At 44.1% G+C, this 24,243-nt stretch overlaps 2 protein-coding genes across 2 annotated transcripts; both read left to right on the forward strand.

Moving 5' to 3' along the window:
* Positions 1-22,361: 22,361 nt before the first annotated feature.
* Positions 22,362-23,002, forward strand: E1B28_002904 (uncharacterized protein; the record flags this gene model as incomplete). Its single annotated transcript, XM_043159855.1, has 4 exons — positions 22,362-22,486; positions 22,540-22,665; positions 22,722-22,784; positions 22,837-23,002. 4 exons carry the CDS (start codon positions 22,362-22,364, stop codon positions 23,000-23,002), a joined length of 480 nt encoding a protein of 159 aa, XP_043001809.1.
* An 85-nt stretch (positions 23,003-23,087) lies between these two features.
* E1B28_002905 (uncharacterized protein) lies at positions 23,088-23,771 on the forward strand (the record flags this gene model as incomplete). The annotated part of the gene is made up of 3 exons (XM_043159856.1): positions 23,088-23,476; positions 23,533-23,705; positions 23,755-23,771. 3 exons carry the CDS (start codon positions 23,088-23,090, stop codon positions 23,769-23,771), a joined length of 579 nt encoding a protein of 192 aa, XP_043001810.1.
* Positions 23,772-24,243: the final 472 nt, after the last annotated feature.

Below are 24,243 nucleotides of genomic sequence, written 5' to 3' on the forward strand. Positions count from 1 at the left end.
ACTAGATGACTAGGGATGACTATAGGTTGACTAGAACTAGGTACAGGATGACTACAAATGACTAGTATGGGGAATACTATGACTGTGACAGAGTAGTGACTGTCATCTTGAGGAGATGACTGCAGAGATGACTCGGAAATCCCAGTAATGACTGGTGTGAGTCGTGAAGTAACACAGGACCTACACTGACCTCACACCATATGGGAAGGGACCATAGTTTCATGTGGTAGTGGATACATTCCATATGTAGTCAGTCCTCGGGACACAATTTATTAGGGATAAGATGTGGGTTGAGGGGAATTGAGAGAAACTTCGAAAAGAAAATTACGGCCGGTATATTGGGACTAATGCACGACACAAATAGACACTGCCGAAATGTGGGGCACGGGAATTTTAATATGGGTTGGCCAAAGCGAGTCGGGCCATCAGGAACTCGATTTGTGACAACAGGTACCATCTGTTCATAACAGCCTTGAAAATTTCCTGATCAGTGGTGTCCGTGATCACCATATTCCACTTTGGGGGCATGTTGGATGTAAATAGTACTGTAGTAGGGACAAATTTACGAATGATTTACTACATGGTAACTAAGGTTGGGACCTACACTAAATGGGGTATGCATTTTTGGAGGTGAATTTGGCCCATGAGGATCAGTTTTTGAGCCAAAAAGCTATGCATTATGCAAAATCAGAAAGGTATGCATTTTCCCCTGCAAACCAAGTTGGTGAAGCCAAAAATCAATGCATTTTCGGAAATTATGCATTATCGGGCATATGCATTATAAGAGATTTGACTGTACATGCAGTAGACACATGTTTCTCCTGTTTCATCAGTCATCAACATGCTGTAGCCACATGTTAGACTAGGAAATAGTATATAAAGAATAGCTAGTAGCATGTATTTCCTTAGTCTTGAGCTGGTTTATTCTTGCCAGTAATAGAACTCTCTTTCTTCTTTCTTCTCATCATCTGAAAGCTTTGTGCAACATCGTCACCAGGTCAGAAGTGGTGATTGCTAACATCTATGGTGTGGTATCTACAATGTGGCTACAGCATGTCGATGACTCATGAAACAGGAGAAACATGTGTCTACTGCATGTATGTAACATGCAGCTGAAATGTGTACAGTACATGTGAATTGATAAGATATAGATCAGATAGAAGATAGCTATGATATGATAAGATGAAAGAAAGATAATCTAAGAGAGAAGCGAATTCATGACATTGCTGACAGGTTTGCATGAGGCACGGGAGCATCATCAGAATGCCATCAAAATTTCCCACACTTTCTTGACACACTCTATAGCAAAGAAGATAAGGGTAGGGTTAGATTAAGTGCTGTATATAGTAAGTAAAATTTGAGATGGAAGAATTGTCATTATTATATATATATTTTCACATGCAGTATGCCATACATGGTGGTCAGTGGAAATTCAAAGCAGATTTGAATAGTATTTTGACCTTTATTTTGATCCAAATCAACTGAAATCAACTTCTTCACTTTTCATTGATTTCACTGACCAATTTCAGTCTTCTTGGGGTTTGAGCTGAGTTTCAAAAAGATGTAAGCAGCCTTGCATCTTTCTATTGATTCCTTTCCAAGGCATCCTTCCAACACACTCGTTAAGCTATGAGTAAACATAAAAAGAGTGGAAACAGGAGTGAGACTGAACCCATTGACACCCAGATTGGTCAAAAGGCTGGAAAAGGGGACAGAAAGAGCTGTGTGCCAAAAAGGCTAAAGAAGGAGATCAAGACAGTAGCCATATGCTGTTCAGTTGTATGAGTCATCCTGAAAGATTAAGATAAAGATAGCAATCAGCATGCACACATTGTGGGAGGACGCAATGAAAACTCCGCCTGTGTCACGAATCATTCACTTTCCAAGGCATGTCCAGCCTCAAGAAAGACCTGGAAATTATTTTTTTTGGGGCATCCCGGGCATTCCTGGCATCTGGTCATCTTTATGAAAAGTTTCCACTGTTCTAATCAGAGGTCTGATAGCTTTCACAGTTCTAATCAGAATTCCAATAGCTCTTGCATGTTTCCACTGTTCTAATCAGAAGTCTGGTAGCTATTCACATGTTATTTCCTATTGGTTAAGCTCTATCCCCTTATAGATAGCTCAGTAGTATATAAACCCCCCATGTATCTAGCTTTTTCCCCCAGCCTTGTAATTTTAAACCCTCTGTTTGTGTTTCTGTCTCTTGTGCTTTCTGCTTTTCCTCCTCTCTCTCTCCAGTTGAGCCATTGCTCCTGTCCAGTGTTCCTAAGTGTTCCCAAGTGTTCCTTCCAGTATTCCAGTGCCCTCAGTATTTTTTCCAGTGTGCTTCAAGCACTTTTAAGCTCTCTCTCAGCATCCCTCAGTAAGTATTTACCTTTGAGTAAACCTTGTCGCCTCGGCGGCCCCCCTTTGTAGTGTTGTCCATATTGTTTAGCTTGCCAGGTAAGCCTTAAAACCCCACTAGTTGGGTGCAGTGGTTCTAAGGTTGAACAGTTCGTTTCAGCTGGGTGCTGTGCCTGCTGCATTGCTGTTAGGACTCGTTAACTTCGACAGCAAAGGTCCAGGAAGTTATTCAAGTTCTTTCAGTATCAAGACAGTTCAATGGTTCAATTAGAAGCAAGATGCGAGCAGTAAAGTGTTTCAATTGGGTTCTAATACTAGGTACTAGAAGTTACAGAAGGTTCTTAGAGTTTGTAGAGGTACAACAATGAATGATTTCCACAGTTATACACTACAGAAGTATGATGTATGTTGGGAAGTTAGAGAGAAAGGTGCAAAATATCTAGACTGAGGCTTTGAAAAAAAGCCTCAGTGTTTTTATATCTAAAATGTATGTATCTAATTGTAAACTATCTGTAAGAAGGTATAGAGTACTCTAGCAAAATAAATGGGTTTGGGGGATTTGGGGAGAAGCATATGTTCATCATTTCTCGTTGTGGGGATATCGGGCAAAATGGGATGAGGTGTTGGGCCAGCAGGGTGTTATTTACCACCAGCTGCCTTCGGGAGGTATATGAGTTCTTTCAGCAGGGCAAGCTCTTGGGCGTTCTTGGCAGTAATCTCAGAGTTGCTGGAGATCTCGGCAAGGGCAGTGTTCATTTGTGCTCAATCATTTTGGAGATCGCATTTTCGGCATTCTCAGTGTGATAGTAATTTCTAGAATCTGGTTGGGTGATGATGGCAGGGAGTACCTGTTACAAACTGTTCACTTTTCAGGCCCACCATACCCTGCTAACCAGCACACAGTACCCCCAGCAATTTTCCTAAGTTCTGATCTTATCATAGACCCTCATTATCAGCAACCCCCACTCAATTCACATGTGATATCCCCTCAGCAGCCTTATCTGAGATACAGCACAGTCATTACAGCCTCACAACTCACTCTACAGTCATTCCTTATCAGTATTTCCCATGTTATCTCTTTACTAAGTATATATTTCACTCATACACAGTCATTCTGACTCAATCCTTTAGTCATACATAGATAACAGTAGAGTATATAAACCCTGAGGTTTTGGCATCAAAACCTCAACCTCGATATTTTTAACCCTTTTAACCCTTTTTAACCACTCTGTAACCCATCTAACCTCTCATAGTAGTGCTGAATTATATTCTGTCTCTACAAACAGCCACCTAGTGTGAAACTATTATTCCAGCCAGCTTTTAAGCTAGACATCACCCAACAGCCAGCCTCCAGGCTAGACACCACCCTCAACAGCCAGCTTCCAAAGCTAGGCAACAACCCAACACTACTCTAACTACATACATTTTACTTCCTAATCACCCCTTGTAAGTAGAGACTACAGGTTAAGTTACCGAGTCCTAACAGTACCGGTGTCGCAGATAAACACTACTGGTATCTAAATAAACACATTTTTTTTACATTTTTTGTATATAATATAATCAAAATGGGAACAGAATATGAGGATTAGAGCAAGCCCAAGCTGCTAGTCAAAGCACGGGTCTATTTGCGGGTTATCCGAAGTACAGAAAGTACGAAACACCCTATAGATGAGAGTCTTTGACGTTCTGAAACCTGTAGGAACTGATGAAGCAGCCTTTAAAAACCTTCGTTCATTGGCATAGGCCTTGTCTCACTCGCAATTACCTGTAGCAAACATGGGGACACTTGATTTTACTATCAATTTATTGATTTCTTCGATATTGGTTGAAAAGACGGAAACAACTCTTAGAAGTACATCTGGAAGTAACAATCGGACGGATGTAACTATCTAAAGTCCATTTTGGACTTAAGGAACAGAAATAATGCCAGTGGCTGTAGCTTACAGCTAGGAACAAGAAAAGGGGCGGATGTCGTCGATGTCCGGTTAGAAAGGGAATTCTGCCAGGAAAGAACCATAGAAATGATCCCTCAATTTACGTGTTTGTATCCTGGGCATGAGTCTGAGTATCAAGTGTGAAGGCGGGAGGAAGAGAAGTGAGGCATTGTGGGAAGATTGGACAGTCACGTCAACTTCCCTTGTACCTTCTGCCCCCTCTATACTTCATCCTGTGTCTTACTCCTCCATGACTCCTTAGACAGCAATCTTTCAGGACAGATGGAAGGTAAGAGATGTGGCCTCCTTTCGAATTTCGATCTCTGAGGTGGCCAATATAGTGACCACATCGTTGAAGGTGGTGAATCCCTGCATCTTTGGGATCCCAATACAATGGTTTTGTTTGTCTGGCAGAGGAGACACAGTCAAGTCTGATGATATACAGAGAAGGTTGGAGGAATATGGCTGGTACGAGTCATCTAGCTTTGACTCATCAGTGGCTCATACTGATTCTTATTGCCAGAATTAACCTGCCATACTTTTCGTGTTCATCGTTACAATGAAAGACCCATTCTCAGTTATGATTCCCACTCTTCCACCCACTTGACCGACTTTCTCAAGCTCCTTCAGAGGGTACCATTCAACAACCACACTTTGTTTCGAGCGTCCTTGACAAGGTTCTAAGAACATAGACCCCCTCGTTCTCCACCTTCTCCTTCTCTCCTCCCTCTCCCAAGCAGACAATGATGACTCTACAACAAGACCATCCCAACCTCTCGATCAACAATGACCAATCTCGTCTTACAACGCAGCTTCTTCGACATTCAAGTTAACAATGTTGTAAACGATCGGATCCATAGAACTTCTCGTAGGCAGTGTGTAAGAGCCATATATTCTGCCTCCATCAATGACAACGCAACTGCTTTTTGTTTAGAAACCGACCATGAGACCAGACCACCATACATGAAAACAGCATAGCCTGAAACACTTTTGCGATCATTTGCATCTGATGCCCAGTCTGCATCCGTAAATGCCGTATTGTCCATTGAACGATTTGTCAACATCATGTCATTGCCATGATCACCCCCATATTCCAATGCCCAGTCAATTGTACCTGCTAGGTAACGTAGCACTGATTTGGCTACAAGTAGATGACTTTTTTGTTGGTTTGGAATTGTATTGACTCAAAGCCATCACAGCATAGGAGATATCAGGCCGTGTGCACAGTGCGAGGTATAACAACGACCCGATAAGACATAAATATATCGTTCATAGTTGATCAGGATCTGTAGGTGCATTAGGAAGTGAACCTGGTGGTGGTGACGACAAATTGGAAACTTTGCATTGGAGTGGAACCTGAACTTTGGTAGCATTCATCATACCATATATTGCAAGTAGTGGAAGTACATGACCAGATGCTGAGGTAACCATAAGTGGACTTGGACATCTTGGCGTTCAGCCACAGTCACCAATCTTCATCAGTAGACATAGGGCTGAATGACTTGGGAAATCCCAGCATGCTGAGCATATGTGCGGCCACCAATCATCATCAGCAGCTTCGCGTTCGCACTCGCTGAACAGTCCATCTTATCCAGTCAATGCCTCGAAAAGAGGAACATGCATCCGAGAGCCGATGGATGAAGGTTATCAATTCAGTGGCAAGAAATGATGGATGAGTGAGCCAGAGTCAAAAGCTCAGAGCACACTCTGAACCAGAATCACGCAGCACATACGATGAAGTGAAATGGAGAGACGAGCTTGCATAGGCGTAAATCAGATAGCGAGCGACATCAAAATGCTGAATATAGGGTCATGGATGTCCAGTGACAGTGCAGATCCAAACGCTCATTCGACCCTCTGCACCATTTAGACTGGAAAGGGTGCGCTTGACATAGACGGGAGCAGGCCGGATATCCAACAAACTTCATGTTGCAAGTCAACCTGCCCATAAGTCTTCACCAGCAGACACAGATTTGTTGCAGTACCTGAGGTAGGTAGACATATCTGACCATAGATGATTATTTTTGAGTCAAGTGTAGTAGTAGCATGGTCCATGAGAAGCAGTACGTAAAGTTGGATAGTGCCCATAAAAATCAACCCCAATACTATTTGACGCACTCCACATAGAACTATGACGTTAAGAGGCGGCAAACAAGAGCTGTTCAGAGGCCAGTTCAAGCTAAATGTCGACGTGAGTATCGATCGTGCTCAAAAGAATTGGAAACCAGCCCAGAACAGATATCTGGTTGGGGTCCATTCTCAGTACGAACTGGACGTCAAGAAAGGCACCGTTCTTGAGAGAATTAAAACAGTGTTCATTCTCGTTGAGAGACCTAGGTGACGGAGTTTGGTGGTGAGGAACCGGCCCAGAACAGATATCTAAGTTTGGGTTCATTCTCGGCGACAGAGCTTGGTGGCGAAAGGTCAATTTGATGGTGAGTATAGGATGTAGAAATTGTTGTTGAAGAAACCAAAGGGACCAGCTCAGAACAGATATCTGAGTAGCAGTCAATGTCGTAGTTAGCGTCAAATCCATACCCGGATTGTGACCGACTCTTGTGACCAATCCTTGTGACATCTGTGACTGAATCTGTACGTGTCCTGTGATTGGTGACAGTTGACCATTTACCAGCCTTACTACTATAGCTAGTAGTACTGTTACTGGGCTCGCCTCTTCCACATCCTGGTCCAGATATCTGTTCTGGATCTGATCTTATATCCTTGTATCACCTCTCTTTGTTTACTGAAATTCAGATATCCGCTTGGAGTATATCCAATTCCCTTGTTATTGAGCGAAACCTTGGTGAACCTATTGAACGATGCGATTTCATTGGTTTGTGGTTCCTCTGCTATTGGTCTTTTCCATCACGGAGGCAGTTGTACGGAAAGCTTGAGGGGCATGGAGACAGCTCAGCCCATCTAAAGGCAAGGCTGCCGTATTACATCTTGCAGCTCAAAGTTCTATACTACATATAATCTTCACAACTGGATTGGAGATTGTCCATGAGGGTACAGAAATAAAAAAAAAACAAGTTGAATTTTGAAAGGAGTCAGTGAGTCAGGTTAAGGTAGACTCAGCTCTAGCTTAATGATTCCTCGTACTGGTCTAGAGCAGAGACTTTCGATGATGAATGGCGAGCAACAAACGAGAAATATTATATTATGATTGAGTGGAGAATTGCTCACATCCAGACAGTGTTTTTTGATTGACATGGATATGTATTTGTAATATTAGTAAGCTGGACTAGTAACTGGATGAGATTGCAGTCGGATCTGAATTGCCCGTCCCATTTCTTGGCTGCCATCCATGTCTGCTAGAAAGCCACCCCATTGTAAGAAGTGCTTGCATTCAAAAAAGGGCCATCCTTGTTCAGGATGCCCATTCAATATCCATGGCACGCCCAACCTCCCGAAAGACACTCATGATCAGCAGAGCTTGGTAGACCTCTTGGGTGGCGATCAAGTGCTTGACGGTTCGTATGCTTGCTTCCGACGGAAATCTGTTCATTTTGACTGCTCTAGATCGGGGGAAATTGGCCCAGAAGCTCACCTTACAATGAAGCACAGAGAAACTGCCCAGACCGGAAGAAGTTCAAGGTGAAGCTGGTCTGCTGGCCGAGGCTTTCAAAGAAATCTCCATATCAGCGAAGGCTACAGAGAGCTTGAGGACAGGCTGCCTCTGTGAATCGAGTTGTTCCATCTGCGTTGATAGCGTGATTGAGTGCCAGGAGTGCAGAGAACACACCATGGAGTGCCTGTTCGATAGCGATCAATTATTTGGTGATCTGCATCGGTACTTCCGTGACGATGCTGAAATTGTCTTGCTTGTTCCAGGGCAATTGGTAAAAGTTCAAGCAGTGGAGTGGGAAGGGCTCTTCGAAAACCTCTCCGTCCTGGACTCAGAACAGGGAGAACTCAGTCTCCCTAACGACATGATGGAGATAAATCTACTTGAAGTTGGTAGCGAGGGCAGGCAGTCTCCAAAAGTAACAGAGAGTTTGCAGCCCGAAGCATGCACGAGTGAGTTGTGGCAGCCTGACTGAAGAAATAACAGTCTGACTATCATCCTTGCTACATACAGTGGGAAACGCAAAGTGCTGCTCACTCAGCAGTTTCCGAAACGCTGTGTTCCTAGAAGGCAGCCCCAACAATGGCAAGAAACCTTGTACTAAATCAAAGGTGAATCGGGTCAGTCGAGCGCAGGATTTGGAGCACACCTCTGCGCACCTACTGCACCCACACCGGCAGAGTGTCGATCCAAAGAGAAACGGTGACGAGACGCCACAAATCCCAGCAAACCAGAATGTAAGCGAGTTGCAGGATAAATTGAAGTGGGGTATTGGGGGAGCACTAGTTGGCGCTGTGGCTGCATTCACTGGACTTTCATTTTCTTGATTTTGCCCCGTGACATTTGAGATGCCACGACTACACTATAGAATTTGTCCCTCTCCCTTATGATGGGGTAAATAAAAACTACAGTTTGGCTGCATTAGGAAAGGCTACAGTAGAGTGGGCGAGCCTATCTAGCTCTGCAAGAAGACTTGAGGCAAGCTCAGATACCAACAGGGAGGCATTTAAGGCAGTTTGCTATTGTACATTTCCTAATTTGAGAAAATATGGGGATAATATTTTCAAATTTAAACACTCCTATAGAAAGAGCAAGTACTAAATCTGCAAAATCAAGTGCCAATCCTTGCTTTCGATTCATCCATCTCCCAACAACCAGTTTAGGAAACCGACAACTGCATCCACAATTCTCATGTGTTTTGCTGGTCGTTCACCGCCATCACCTATATAGAATTGACGCCAACATCAAAGTTAAAGGGAGGTTGTTTCTATAGCAAAGTCAAAGCATAAGTTCTAGCACTCTGCCCATGAGTTGCATCTATATGGACAAGATCTTACACAGTTGTGAGGCAGGACGTGTAAAAGAGCATGGCCTTCAATCTCTAGCTCCATGACTATGCATGGACAGGCAACGCTGTTCATCTTCGCCACATGAAGCGGCTGCTCAAGATTCCTCAATGTTAAGAACCCCATCTCAAGGTCACAATACAAGTCCTGCACGGCTTGCTGTTCAGCAAACAGGTGATAACACAGGAAGATGTTCCTGTTCACAGCACTCTTGAAGATATACGTGATTTGCACCGCTTGATGAGAGATCATGGCATAAGACCCAGAGTCTGGACCATTTGATGCTGAAGCAGCATACTCAACGCCGTCAATAACAAACTTCGAGTAGCATCTCCATTGCTACATAATGTGGAACTGATCGGGGAAAAGCTCTCCTAGCTCAGTCAGCACTTTTCCATCCATAGGTATTACCTTTCCTTGAACATCACTTCCAACAAACAGGTCCTCTCTCATCATGCGAGAACCCAATGCCTTGTACTGTTAGGACTCAGTAACTTAACCTGTAGTCTCTACTTATGAGGGATGATTAGGAAGTAAAATGTATGTAGTTAGAGTAGTGTTGGGTTGTTGTCTAGCTTTGGAAGCTGGCTGTTGAGGGTGGTGTCTAGCCTGGAGGCTGGCTGTTGGGTGATGTCTAGCTTAAAAGCTGGCTGGAATAATAGTTTCACACTAGGTGACTGTTTGTAGAGACAGAAAATAATTCAGCACTACTATGAGAGGTTAGATGGGTTACAGAGTGGTTAAAAAGGGTTAAAAGGGTTAAAAATATCGAGGTTGAGGTTTTGATGCCAAAACCTCAGGGTTTATATACTCTACTGTTATCTATGTACGAGTCAGTTTACTTATCTATGTATGACTAGGTTTACTATGTAAATGAATGGAAAGATAAAGGATTGAGTCAGAATGACTGTGTATGAGTGAAATATATACTTAGTGAAGAGATAACATGGAAAATATTGATAAGGAGTGACTGTAGAGTGAGTCGTAAGGCTGTAATGACTGTGCTGTATCTCAGATAAGGCTGCTGAGGGGATATCACATGTGAATTGAGTGGGGGTTGCTGATAATGAGGGTCTATGATAAGATCAGAACTCAGGAAAATTGCTGGGGGTACTGTGTGCTGGTTAGCAGGGTATGGTGGGCCTGAAAAGTGAACAGTTCGTAACATGTACTCGATTGACTTCTCATGATGTTCAATGAGGGACCTCAAGGAATTCAGGAGAGTTGCGTCACTTTTCAACAGGCCTGCAAAAGCTGCTCCTTCGGAGTAATGACGTAGAAACGTCCCTTCCATTTCTCCTACAAAAATCAAGTGAGTTCGGCGCTGTCGTGTGAGCAAGTTGCACAAGAGTTACCTATTTTATTATTGGTGTTGGTCTGCTGGAGAATATGGTTTGTTCGTTCAAAAACCGGTGTCTGATATGCATGTACAGGCCCAAGTTCATGTAGAAATTCTGCAAAATGGCCAGATACATGCACAATAGGCTTGTTCTTTAAGGACCGGTATAGAGCCTCAGCCTTCCTGATGTAGCGGAAAAGATGTGCCTCATACAAGGCAGCATGTTCCTGAGATGTGATTCGGTTGTTGACCATGAGGACTGACTTTACCAGGTTGAGAAAATTAAGTAACATTTCACGAAATCTCTCCTGTCTTTGTTTCGCCATCTGATAGTTTACGAGTTCAACTTGCCCAGTGCCTAAAGGTGGTGCCTCCAGGAATCAAGGGTATCCCCACACATGTATCAAGGTGATTGGAAGATGGACAGTGCCAATCATTTCCCATTGGCTGCCAGACAGCTTACCTTGAGTGGCGGTTCCCCAGTCATGGGGTGCTTTATTGAGGGCGCGTGGAAGTACAGAGCGTTCAATATCCTTCCTGACCTCCGCCATTAATGACTGTCCCAGAACATGCTCCAGCTGCTGCTCTTCGAAGTTGACTTTCATCTAGAACAGACTGTCAGGAAAGTCGTACACCATGAAGATAACTGCCCACAAAATCAAACAAACGCCCAGCAATGTCTTTGTTAAGCTCTCTATCCCCAAAAAATACGCCGTGTTCAACACACAGTTGAATAAGGCGATCTTTCCTCATCTTTTCTAGAGTCAACTGAGTAACTTGTCCCTTTTGAAATCTCCGGCAAAGGTGGTTGAAACTTTCCTCCTCCTTCAACATCTTCTGCTGTTGCGGAACAGAGCCCTGTATACTCTACAGGGCAGGAGGGTGAACCTGAGAGATACGGGAGCCTGTGACAGTACCAGTGCTAGAGTCAGATGTGGCGGTGCTAGATGTGCTGACATATTGGGACTGAGACTGCAACTGGTTGGGAGGAAGAGGAACGTGAACAGGAACAGGAAAGTAAAAGGAAAAAGGAATGGTTTCAGAGGGGTAGTCATACTCTCTATCAAGCAGGACAAGGGTCAATTGAATGTCTCTTTTCTGAAGGAACAATGTCAGTGTGAGATGTTACTATCGTTGATGATGATGGAAACCCATGTGCTCTGCTATCATTGTAGCCAACCTGTTTTTACTTCCAGAAAAGGGAAGCTGATTATCAAAACAAATGGTTTTGAGCACCTTGGTTTTGAAGGATCCCTCTAAGAATGTAACACATTGTTCAAATTCAACATCTCCCTGTTCCTCTTCCTTCATGTAATCGAATGCATGGGAGTTTACACGGCCTAGGGCTCCCAACATATCGGCTCTCGTTAGACAATCAATGTCCAAGACAGGCCACGTTCCATCACCACCCTCTACATTAACATCGACTTTCAGTACTCTTCTTACATACTCCTGTAATAGCCCCAGTTTGGAGGAGTGTAGCACATCAGGGACTGTGCATTTGACGGCATTCCAGTAAGGTAAGCAATTGAGAGATGACCATCTTACGCCATAACTCTTCACAATAGAGGATTGTGCACTTTCTGAAGGAGCATCCCTCCATTCAATGGCCTTCTGTTTCAGTTTTTCCCAATCCTTCCGGGGCCATTTTCCTTTGTCCGTGATGTGGATCTTGTCATATATGAGGTCGCACGTGGTACAAAATCTGGTGGCAGTGCTACTGGCAAACCCACCGACCTGCCTAGCAGCCAGCATATCACACACCACCAATGCCAGTGCACATAAAACCCTCCTCCCTTTTGGAAATAATGATGTTTTGGTCATGAACACCCCCTCCCAAAAGTCCATCAGGTTTTCCACTACCAAATCCAGAAAATTATTGATTTGGTGGATGCCAGGATGTCCTGGAATAACCCTGACAAGGAAAACATTCTCTGGTCGGTACCGTAGATGAGGAGGAAGGTTGTAGAGAATCATATATATCCCTGTAGAAGTCACGGACTTAGGAGTGTTAGTATTGAAGATAAATTTGGATGTGAATAGTACTTACCTGCTTTGCTTCTTTGTTCTGGTAGGGATTGAACCCATCAAGTCCCAGACCTAATAGTAACCTCAATTCCTCGCCCTCCATGTTCTTCATGAACATTTCCCCCTTTGGTCCTTTGAACTCCCACCAGAATGGGGAATTCCAGATGTCTTCCATGTCTCCAGCGCGCTGTTCATGAGTCTTGTACTGGTCCAAGAGGGATTCAATATCTGGGCAGGAAAGAAGCCTTGCAAGCCAATCATGCAAGGGTCGGTGGTGGTATCTGATCTTGGGGAAGATGTGTGGAGAGGCTTTGTGCCTTGGTTGACCCCAAAGATCGTGACCGCATTGGGAAGAGGACGTCGTTTCCATTGCGCTGCACTTCAGTAGCACTTCACAGCCTTCGAAGGATGTGCCTTCGAATTTCTCATCTACCCTGGCTGCCTCAGGACGGGGATAAAGGGTAAAGCACTTTGAGCAATATAGGAAGTTCTTGGTTTTGGGGGACAGATTGTAGTCGTGAGCCAGAGTCTTCAGAGTTTTTGGTAATTGTTCGGTGGGATTATTGTAAGGGCCCAGGGTGGCAGAGGTAAAACCTTTTTGAATCAAGGAAGTCACTTGCAGAGTGGTTTTATAGAAGTAGTTGCCCATGAGAAGGGCCAATCCAAACTTCTGTATGTCTGTACTGCGCCTATGATAGGGCAAGAAGTATTCCTCTAACCGAGCGTCATTAAATGTTCAGACAAGTTTGAGAAACTTTATGCACCTGTGTCATAGGTATCTGGTCGACCTTTCCAAGCCCATTCCAAAGCTTTATACCGCCCCAAGGTCTGCAGCAGAGCAACCACATTGCCTCAGAGCACTTGTCGGACGCTTTCTGTGATTCCTGAATACATGCCTCAATTGAGAGCAAGTAAGGCGTCTTCACAGGCTTTTTCGGCATGTAGGAAGGGTTGGTTAGGTATTGACGCCACGAGCGCAAAGTGGTCATCCTTGCTTCCTGTAAGATCATAAACAAAGGGCGTTGTGGATTCCTTTCCTGCATTGACAAAGGAGACTAGATCCAGCTACGGCCTCGACGTGAATTCTTGCCTGATTGAGTAGAGTACAAGGTAGGAGATCAGGCACTTGACTGTTTTCCCTGCTGGCTTCTTGTTGTGGCACTGAAAGAGTGGTTGACAGAGCAATGCCAAGTGCCTTCTGAGTTTTCTGATGAGATTTGCGAGTTGAGGCATTTATGTACACTCCCTGTTCAAACGCCCCAGTCTCATGGTTGAAGGTAGTGACACGAGAACAGAGATCGCAGGAGCACCATTGGACTTTAGATGATGTTTTTGTTTGGCTCGTTTCTGGGGCCGCCATGCCTTGGTCGTATATAACACCCAACTGTAGCATAGAGGGACTCGGGTAAAGTCAGATTGTCCTCAGGAACAAGGCAAACACTGAACCAAAATTGGACTGATAGAACGGTGGGATAAGGCAATATCAAACACAGAGATGTTCATAAGATAGAACAGCGCAAATGCTGAATGTACTTCTGACGAAGGGAAAGATGAATTGAATTCGAAGCGTCGTGGGCAAGCTTTATAAATTAATATATCCTGGTATGGACGGAACATGTGATCTGCAGCCATCAAGGCCACCCTGGGGTTGCAAGCATATCCTTGCACCTTGAGCAGTGTTGCTCAGGACACTGTCGGCTAGTGTCCGACACCAGGTGTAGCTGACAGGTCAGTGGCGGACTAGTTTTGACCTTCACATGCCCATGATCATGGGGCAGTGATGAACAGATCGATAATTGATTATCGTTATATACGAATGATGCTTTGCACAGTCATTTAACAGCTTTTCATAGTCATCCATAGTTATTCCATGGTTATTCCATGTTATTTCCTATTGGTTAAGCTCTATCCCCATGTAGGTATCTCAGTAGTATATAAACCCCATGTATTTTGGCTGAATCCCCAGCCTTATTATTTTGTACCCCTTGTTTCTAGTCTGGTTTGCTACTCTCAATAGAGTCCCTTTGCTTTTTCCCTTCTTCTCTCTCAGTGTGAGTTCAGTACTACTCCATAAAGTACTACCAAGCGTTCTTCCCTGTGTCTGAGTTCTGTACTACTCTAAAAAGTACTATCTAGTATTCCCCTCTGTGTGAGTTCAGTATCACTCTAAAAGATACTATCAGCGCTTTCTCCAACACCTTCTTGGTCCTCTCTGTGTAAGTAATTATCTTAGAGTAACTCTTGTTGCCTCGGTGGTCCCCCTTTTGTTGTTAGTTGTGTTCTTGTGCGCTCGCTGCATAAGCCTTAAAACCCCACTTGTTGGGTGTAGTGGTTCTAGAGTATTCGGTTTGTGACAGGGAGACTCTTCGGTGGTCAGCAGCCTTGGTAAAGTACAGGGTTAGAGTGTACTAAGACCTAATGTATCTACTAGAATATACACAAAGCTCGTCATATAGAAACCATAATGCCATGAATATGTTGAGGGTGGGTATAGACGCAAGACAATGGGAGAGAGAACTGGCGTGACACCCATATACATGTGTTTGCCCAAAATGGGACCATTCTACAGAGATGAGGAGAACCTTGAGGTGGACTCAAGATACAATGATGTGATGGAGGAAGTAAAAAGAGGATGGCCATGGATTGATTACAGACACAGTATCTATGCCAGTCCTGGCTGAAACCACAGTGAAACGAACTGTTCAACCTTAGAACCACTGCACCCAACTAGTGGGGTTTTAAGGCTTACATGGCAAGCTAAACAATATGGACAACACTACAAAGGGGGACCGCCGAGGTGACAAGGTTTACTCAAAGGTAAATACTTACTGAGGGATGCTGAGAGAGAGCTTAAAAGTGCTTGAAGCACACTGGAAAAAATACTGAGGGCACTGGAAATACTGGAAGGAACACTTGAGAACACTTAGGAACACCGGACAGGAGCAATGGCTCAACTGGAGAGAGAGAGGAGGAAAAGCAGAAAGCACAAGAGACAGAAACACAAACAGAGGGTTTAAAATTACAAGGCTGGGGAAAAAAGCTAGATACATGGGGGGTTTATATACTACTGAGCTATCTATAAGGGGATAGGGCTTAACCAATAGGAAATAACATGTGACTAACTACCAGACTTCTGATTAGAACAGTGGAAACATGCAAGAGCTATTGGAATTCTGATTAGAACTGTGAAAGCTATCAGACCTCTGATTAGAACAGTGGAAACTTTGTGTAAATATGACCAGATGCCAGGAATGCTTGGGATGCCCTAAAAAAATAATTTCCAGGTATTTCTTGAGGCTGAACATGCCTTGGAAAGTGAACGATTCATGACACACAGATTCCACAGATTCAAACAGAATAAATGCAGTCCTTGAGAGATGGAATGCCTAGAGCTCTGTCATGGGTAATATTGATTGTAACGAAGTTGGTAAGTTTCCAAAAAGCTTGTTTTGACAGTCGCTGATATGGTTATCTGCAACACAATGCAGTATAACATGTTCGCCTGTTTACTAGTGGAGATGACAAGCATGACAGAGATATTGCTCACAAGTGTCTGTAGTAGCTGGTAGTTGGCACGGGGCTGCTTTAAAAATCAACGGCACTATATCTCCCAGTAAGCGATGGATATAAGTACAGTGTTTATAATTACCAACTTTGGCAAGGTAGCAGCGGAAAAATAAGGTATGTGCTTGAGGCTCATCCTTTCCATTGGGGTCCACTGGTCCCAAGCAATCCCAAAGGGGTTTGTTCTGGAGTTGCCTGCATATGGTTTCGCTTATCGTCCTAATTAGGTCTTTTAACCCATCCGTTGTGATCTCCTCAAGCAGCAGTAACCGCACGGAAGGACCACGCAGCGAAGGAAGGCTGGCAACGCTGAAGTCCAGGTCACCCAGCCAAGATGTGGTAGACTGTTGTTGCAGGTCGCTACTAGTCCGTAATGCAAGTGTGGTGAGGTGATTAGCACCAGTTATAGGTAGGGAAGGCATGATAAGACAGGTATCTGAGTGCCAAAATCAATCTCCTGGCGAGAACGGGATATACCTCTGTCTCAGTGTATGATACTGCTATTATCGATCTTTGGGGGATCGGAGGAAAGCAGCTGGAATATCGAGAAGTTGTAGATAGGTTTCGACAGATCGCAGGCAAAAGCCGGTGTTGTCCGACTAAACGATCTGTGCCAACTACTCCCTCGTTGCTTTTGCTTTTGGTTGAGTTGTATAAATTGCTGAACATGTCATATTGCGTAGAGGAGAAGGTAATGCCCATATATTTGTAGGCAGGAACTATAGTAAGGTTCATTCCTCGTATTGATTATCCCATGGAAGTGGGCCAAAAATCATTACTTCTAATTTCTGTGGATCGAGTGCTAAGAAATTATCGTTGCACCAGCGTTCTAATTCTCGGAGATGTCGCTGTAGTCCTGATGGAGATGGCCATGTCATCTGCATGCTCGAGATGAGAAACATGTGCTCAGTGAGATGTTGGACCTCCCTCCAATAACCATTGGTCGGGGAAGCATAGTTCCTGCAGCCCACTCTATAGTATCCTTTCTCGAGGCAGTACAGGCATCAATGTTTTAGCAGACATCGTTGGATCATGTGGCTGCATAGACGTCGATATGGTACTATAGGCGGATTAAGGGGGCTATCAGATTGCAAATGATTGAGTAGAGCTGACGATGATACCATAGAGTAGAGGTTCATCTATCGACGGTATGCCTAACCTGTTGGGTAATGAAGGTGCGTCTGTGTTATCAGTAGGGGGAGAACGGCGATGAGGTGTGTATACAGAAGATTGAATTTCCGAGTCGCTATAGATCATATCATCTGATGTTTGCAGAACTTGAGTTGAATATCAGCCCCTTGGCTCATTGATCTGCTTCATCTCCATTCAAACCTTGTTGTTCGCCGCATTGGTTTCTGGTTACATTGCTGCCCTTGTTTAGTAAGAGTCGGTTGTCAGTGGCCACTTCTGCATGACGCTTGCAAGATCTTTGCGTTTAGTAGCAGCTTGAGATGCGAGAAAAAAAGGTAATGTTAGCATTGAAGGACAAAAAAGAGGTTTAATAACATACCTAGCGTGCTCATTTCAGGCTATCATTCCCATCCTGGTTCATTTCCCCTTGCTACTCACCCTATCTCCTTGGGCAAACTGGAGGTAGAGAATGAGGCGAACGAGATGACAGAAGATGTCAGAGGGCAAGGCATGCAAGTAACCGCACGCTTAATGACATTTAGTGGTTGTGGTGTCGAAATCTATGCGGGAGGAGGCATAGTGAATGTGCATAAAGAGGAATCTGAGGGCATAGTAGGCGCTGTGACAAAACTTTTCATGCTTTGTGATGAATCAGAATACAGCCAGTCTTTTATCTACTTTGTAAGTATGGTATCACACAACAATAAAAATTTGAAAAGAGCGAGTGATTCGGCAATGAGATTTGATGATTGAGTGAACAATTAGCATGCTGTATTGGGTGGGGCTGTACAAGAATCTTTCGTTATGCAATACCCCACCTGCAGCAGAAACAGTAAGTCCATGTCGTTTATCAAGGAATGTAGACTTACAAGGGCATCCTTGGGTTGTCTTGGTGAACCCTCGCATGAGCAGCTCAAGGTGAATTAGTGTTTCTACATGCCGAAGCAATGAGAGGTCAAAACGGATTGATACCAACAGACTTGCCAGTTTTGTGGTTCTGACAGAACCAATGACCCAAGAAAGCCCAGTGTTTAATTCGGCACTTGGCCTTGTGCTGCTGGAAGCCCTTCAAAGCATCCCAGGACTGCCCTGCTTTCAAAAAGACCTCTCCAGCCCGCATCTGTCCTCTCAGCAAGTAAGTATACCCACCCTTTTCACTTCGGTAGCGTTTGTTTGAGGTTGATAGCCAGTTCATCATCAGGGCTTTATTTCCCTCACTATTCATCACACTTCTCAAAGTATAGCTGAGATCATTTCTTCAAGTTGAGGGAAGGACGTTTGCTTCACCTACCAACCCTCAATCTACCAGCCACCCATATCAACCTCGCTGTTGCAAATAATGAGGAGGTTATAGTACGGCTGCCACTGCGTACTGAAGCGTTTATACTGATTGGTAGGATCAAGCTTTTGCCTGCAGTTGCAACAATGGTGATTGTTGGATCCTTCTCCATCGTGGCTCTCTCTTTCAGCTACCTCTATTGGTGACCCTAACTGAATCTCCATTTGACGAGCTGTATTCCGTCAGATTCCCTACCACTCAAGTAATGTGTATCACCCACAACTGTCTCATGTCTGTCCCAGTCCCTTGGATATGAAAATACCTCACAAGAAGCGTATGTCCATGGCGCTATTTTTCCTAATCATTTTTTTTGCTCATTGCCGCTACTCATGAGATGATGACACTTCTAAACCCTTAAGCAAACATGGTCTAAGTCTAGGGCCCATGGTGGGGGGTGGTTGGTCTGGGGTCCCTATCTGGGCGTCTCACCTTTTCTTTCAGACGAACTGCCCAGGAAACACAAGTAGAGTTTTGCCCTGTTCTAATGCAGATGATTTGCTGATCGTCATGATAAGGCGCAAACACCATCAATCTAGAACTCAAGCCAAAGCTCCCCAGAAAGCATTTCTGGATCCTCGACGTCTTCCAGGCAGAAAAAGAGGTCCAAGGACAAAATGTTGATTATTCTTCTAGATTTGGATCATGAGAAGGATATGGTGTCGCAGTACGATCTATCATCATCTTCTTGAAGTTGTGGCAGTCCCTAATCTCGTAAAAATGCTAGGTTGAAGAGGAACAGTTCAGTTAGGTTACCATCAAGGGGAACATCTACACGGAGACTTGAAATGCACGAGCTCAGGAAATGAAGGAAGGAGGGTTGCCTCATATTCCGACGGAGTCCACCTTGAAGGTGCTTGGACCCATCTGCACAACAACTCCATGCCCAATCTCGCTCATCCTTCGCATCCTTCAGTGCCAGCTCAACCTCAACAACCAGGTCCTGCTTTGATGCATTCACCGCTACATGTAGCATCTCCTTATCGCCCTACAAACCCAGCTCAACAGTGTTGACTTTTGTGGTAGCAGCTTTTCAGCCCAGCTTCGCCTACCCCAGGGGCACAGTATTCGCCTTGACCACAGAATTCTGCCCATTATCTCACGCTCATGGTTTTCCACTTCTCGAAATGCTGTCGGAAAAGGCCAGCCTGACCCAACAAATACTGTTCGATAGGAGTTCTAGTTCGACATTTGATAGTTAGTCTTTCAAAGGTGAAAGAAAACGTTTCTTCTGACTACCATCGCTCTATGGTTCTCAGACTCTATCGGCAACCCTTTGGTACCAGTGCTGAGTGGAGGCCGTGGCATGTGAATGATTTGAAGGTAGAGGAGGTGGGACAAACTGTCCCAGATATTGGTTGCCCATCACTAACGGGTATTGATTTCGTCAGCATATGTAAAGCTCTGCGTAAATAGTTGAACCATTTGGTCAACATATCATGTAATGATATGTACTGGCTCAGTTGAAAACTTATTCTACTATGTCCAGCTTACATGCAGAACGAGAAGGCGCGATGTCGCCATACAGAGCAATTCAACCTGTCCACAAGTCTTCACCAGCAGACATGCATTTGTTGCAGTACGCGAGGTAGGTACGACACCTCTCAAGAGCTCATTCATTTGCAGCGTTTGTTGATAGGAAAAGAGCGCTTGAATCGGAGGGAGCAGACCGAACTGCAGTTGCTTTGAGATTCCCTCCCACATTCGTCTAGATCTGGTAATGGTATGAGATTTGTAGATGACCCGCCCATTTTCATCCTCACATCGTTGCGTCGGTTTGGCAAAACCATACGAGAAGCTTAAATCGGTCAAGCAACCAGAGTTAAGATCAAGGGGACTTGCTTAGGTGGCTTCGATATGAACTGCAGTTCAAGAAATGCACATCTCTTCGAAATTTCATGTGTTCTCTTTCCTCTCCATACAAAATACAAGACTCGTGCTGCCACTAATCTTCATCAGCAGCAGCTTAGCATTCACAGCTCGCTAAACCCTCCATCTTATCCAGTCTGCCTTGGAAGGAGGAAGTACATGGCTCGATCCCAAGGGATATATTCATTGAAAGTGCAAGAGGACTTCTCAGCATGCGAAGCACTCGTGCGGCCACTAATCTTCATCAGCAGCTTCGCGTTCGCACTCGCACTCACTGAACTGCCCATCTTATCCGTCAATGCCTCAAAAAGAGGAAGTACATGACTCAATCCCGGAGGATATATTCATTGAAAGTGCAAGAGGACTTCTCAGCATGCGAAGCGCTCGTGCAGCCACTAATCTTCATCAGCAGCTTCGCGTTCGCACTCGCACTCACTAAACTGCCCATCTTATCCGTCAACACCTCAAAAAGAGGAACCCATGAATCGATAATCAAGTTGGTGGCGAGGTGTGTAAAAGCCCTGCATAAATATTAAACCAGCCATTGATTGATATATTGTGTAATGATACATAATGAATACACATTCTACTATTTGCGGTTTATAGAATGAGAAGGCGTGATGTCGCTGTACAGGCAACTCACCCTGTCCACAAGTCTTCACCAGCAGACATGGGTTCATTGCAGTACGTGAGGTAGAACACCTTCTCAAAGCTCATTCGAAACAGTTAGACTGCAGGTGTGCTTGAACAGAACTGCCCAATTCTAACGTTCGCAGAACAAGAAGGCGCCATTATGCAGTACAGGCCAATTCACCCTGTTGTTAGGACTCGCTAACTTCGACAACAAAGGTTCAGGAAGTTAATTAAGTTCTTCAAGTATCAAGACAGTCCAATGATTTGATTAGAGGCAAGATGTGAGCAGTAATATGCTTTGATTGGATTCTAATACTAAGTACTAGAAGTTACAGGTTGTTATTAGGATTTGTAGAAGTAAAACAATGAATAGATTCACAGTTATACACTACAAAAGTATGGAGTATGTTGGGAAGTTAAAGAGAAGGGTGCAAAATATCTAGACTGAAGTTTCGAGATGAAACTTCAGTACTTTTATACCTACAATGTATGTATCTATTTACAGCTAATTTGTAGAATGTAAGTAGTGTAGTTAACTACGAGAATATAGCAAATTGAATGGTTTTCAGGGTTTTCGGGAAGGGATATCCTTCATCATTCTTCGTTATGGGGATTTCGGGGGAAGTGGAATGGAGCGCTGGATTAGCAGAGCATTATTTGGCAAAATCTGCCTTAGCGAGCATATGCATATACGAGTTTCTTTGGCAGGACGGTGTCTTTAATTATTCTCGGCGGAGTTGTTGGAGTTTTCGGTGATAGCAAAGTTAATTTACGCCCAATCATTCCCGAGATCTCCGTATCAAGATTCTCAGTGTAATTCGGCATATTTGGTGCCTTGGGCAGGTGATAATACTCGGAAATTCGGAGATAGTTCGAGGGGTACAAGCGGCAGGCGTCTCAACTGGGCATTTAAGTCATAACATTTCCCCCTCCTCGAGGCACCAATCCACTGACTTTGTGGATTTAGTTGCTTATTTAGTTGGCATCACTTGATGTCTTCATTTGGGAATTTTTTCGGGTACATGTGAGATGTGATAGTGTAAAGAAATGGATAACATCGTTCTGTAAGTTTGGTAGGGTCGCAATTAGGTTGTACGCAGTTGTGCCTATTTGAGGGTTCCTTCTGAAAGGTCTCCAGTAAGAGGTATGGGTGGGCAGCAAGTAGTGTTAAGGTCTGAGTCTGTCGAAACATATAAAAGGCAGGTTTTTAGAGGTCAACCTTCTTCAGAGTCGAGCTCACTTCGAATCTACTTCTTCTCCTATTGTTATGTCTTCCACCAACACTATACTTCTGAACACACAGGACTCCCTTCTTTCCATCCCTATGCCAGTCGACATTGGCGAGACTACTATTACGCCAGTGATGCTCGCCAATCCATACTGCACCAATCAGTAAGTTTTGCCTCGTGTTTCATCGGTGGTGAAGCCTGACTCCGTTGGATTAGTGTCCGTAAAGAGGCGTTAACGTTCATCGAGAGCCGATCATCACTTGACACGGACTCGATGGCATTGCTGAAGGCTCTTGACAGTTCTATTTCAAACTTGCAAGCCATTATCGACGAGAAAAACAAGTGGGTGGCTTCAACTTAATATTTCCTCTCGTGTTGTTAAGGCAATATTGTTACAGGGACATCGAAAATTTCAAGCAGGATATAAAAATTCGGGATATACGCATAGAGGTTGGGAAAAAGTAGGTGTTTCCTTTATATGTTAATTGTCATTGTAAGCTGATGGGAACTCAGGATTTCCGAACTTCATAGGAAGGCGGTAATTGAGGAGTTCAAGAAAGCGAAAAGGGCAGGTAATGAAGTTTTGGGATTGAAGCAGGCGATTGAATTTGGGCGTCATGAGCTTGTTAGATCCAGTCAAGAGATTTTGTCCTTGAAGCAGGAGGTGTCCGTGTTGTGACAAAGGGTCCGAGATTTGGATACAAAGGCGGGTATGTGCTTTTTTCTGTATGGATACCTACTACTTAGGTATAGTGCTAACACTCATGACAGGGGAGTATCGTCAAATGATTTCAGGCCTGGTTCATAAAGCTAATGCTTTGGCTCATGATGCATTGAGGGGGAGGCGAGGAAATGCCCTTTTAATGTTTCCTGTGATCCAACAAAGTATCAGTAAACTTCGGTCCAAACTACTTATTTCTCGTACTCATCACAATGTCACCAGTCCATCCACGCATAATGGCGAATGTAGCAACCCTATTTGGCATGCCATTTGGATGGTCGATGATATTGTTGGGTTGTTGGATCACGTTGAAAGGGCTTCGAAGGAGGTAGTTGGTGACATATCTGATTCCTCAGCCCGGGACAGAACTATTAAGAAGACAGCACGAGGTTTTTGTGCTATTACAATCCAAGAGGTCTATGATCGTATCCGGTGAGTTTCATCTTTTCACCTTGGTAATAGAATTTATTTTGACGAAGTGTTGGTAGGTTGTTTGACCCTACCATTCAGCACCCTTTTACCGTCAATCCTAGCCCAGTTTGGTCATTCCTGGGCAATCATGCTACTGCAAGCTCAGAGAGCTCGGCTTCTGGTTCTGGTAATGGCATATCCCGTGCCGAAATTTCTGACTGGCGTGACAATATCTCGGTGGTTTCCAATGGTACGTATTCTTCTTCATGACTTTCGTTACTGTCTGACTTCTTTTATAGATGGGAGTTCTCAGTAGATAGTCCCTGTAAATCTAATAGTGATTGTACCTTCAAATATGAATCCCTACTCCAGAATTGTACATTATTTGTTCTTGCTTAATAGCCTATTTTGTGATGATTGTCGTAAAGGGGGTTCAGAAGGTTGATTCAAATTAGAAGGTCCTGGCAGGGTAGTCATCGAAGAATCACCTTCATCATCTGTAGACAATTCATCAGAGTCTTGTGGGTAGGTTTCGCCAAGGACTTTTAGCTCACTTTCTGAGGGTGCATGCTTCTTCAGATGTTTCCTATGAAATTCTCAAACAGTCCAGATGGTGCCAGCTAAGTTGGTAAGTGATTCCCAGGTGTCTTCATCTGGATCGTATCCTTTCCATCATACGTGGTATTTCAAAGTCTTCCTGGAACCTCGAGAGTTCAGGATTGCTTCCACATGATATTCAGGGATGCCTTCTTCAACCTCAATAGGGGGAGGCAGGGGTTGGCACTGCT

Source organism: Marasmius oreades, chromosome 11 (genome assembly GCF_018924745.1).
Source record: "Marasmius oreades isolate 03SP1 chromosome 11, whole genome shotgun sequence".
Classification (NCBI taxonomy): Eukaryota; Fungi; Basidiomycota; class Agaricomycetes; order Agaricales; family Marasmiaceae; genus Marasmius; species Marasmius oreades.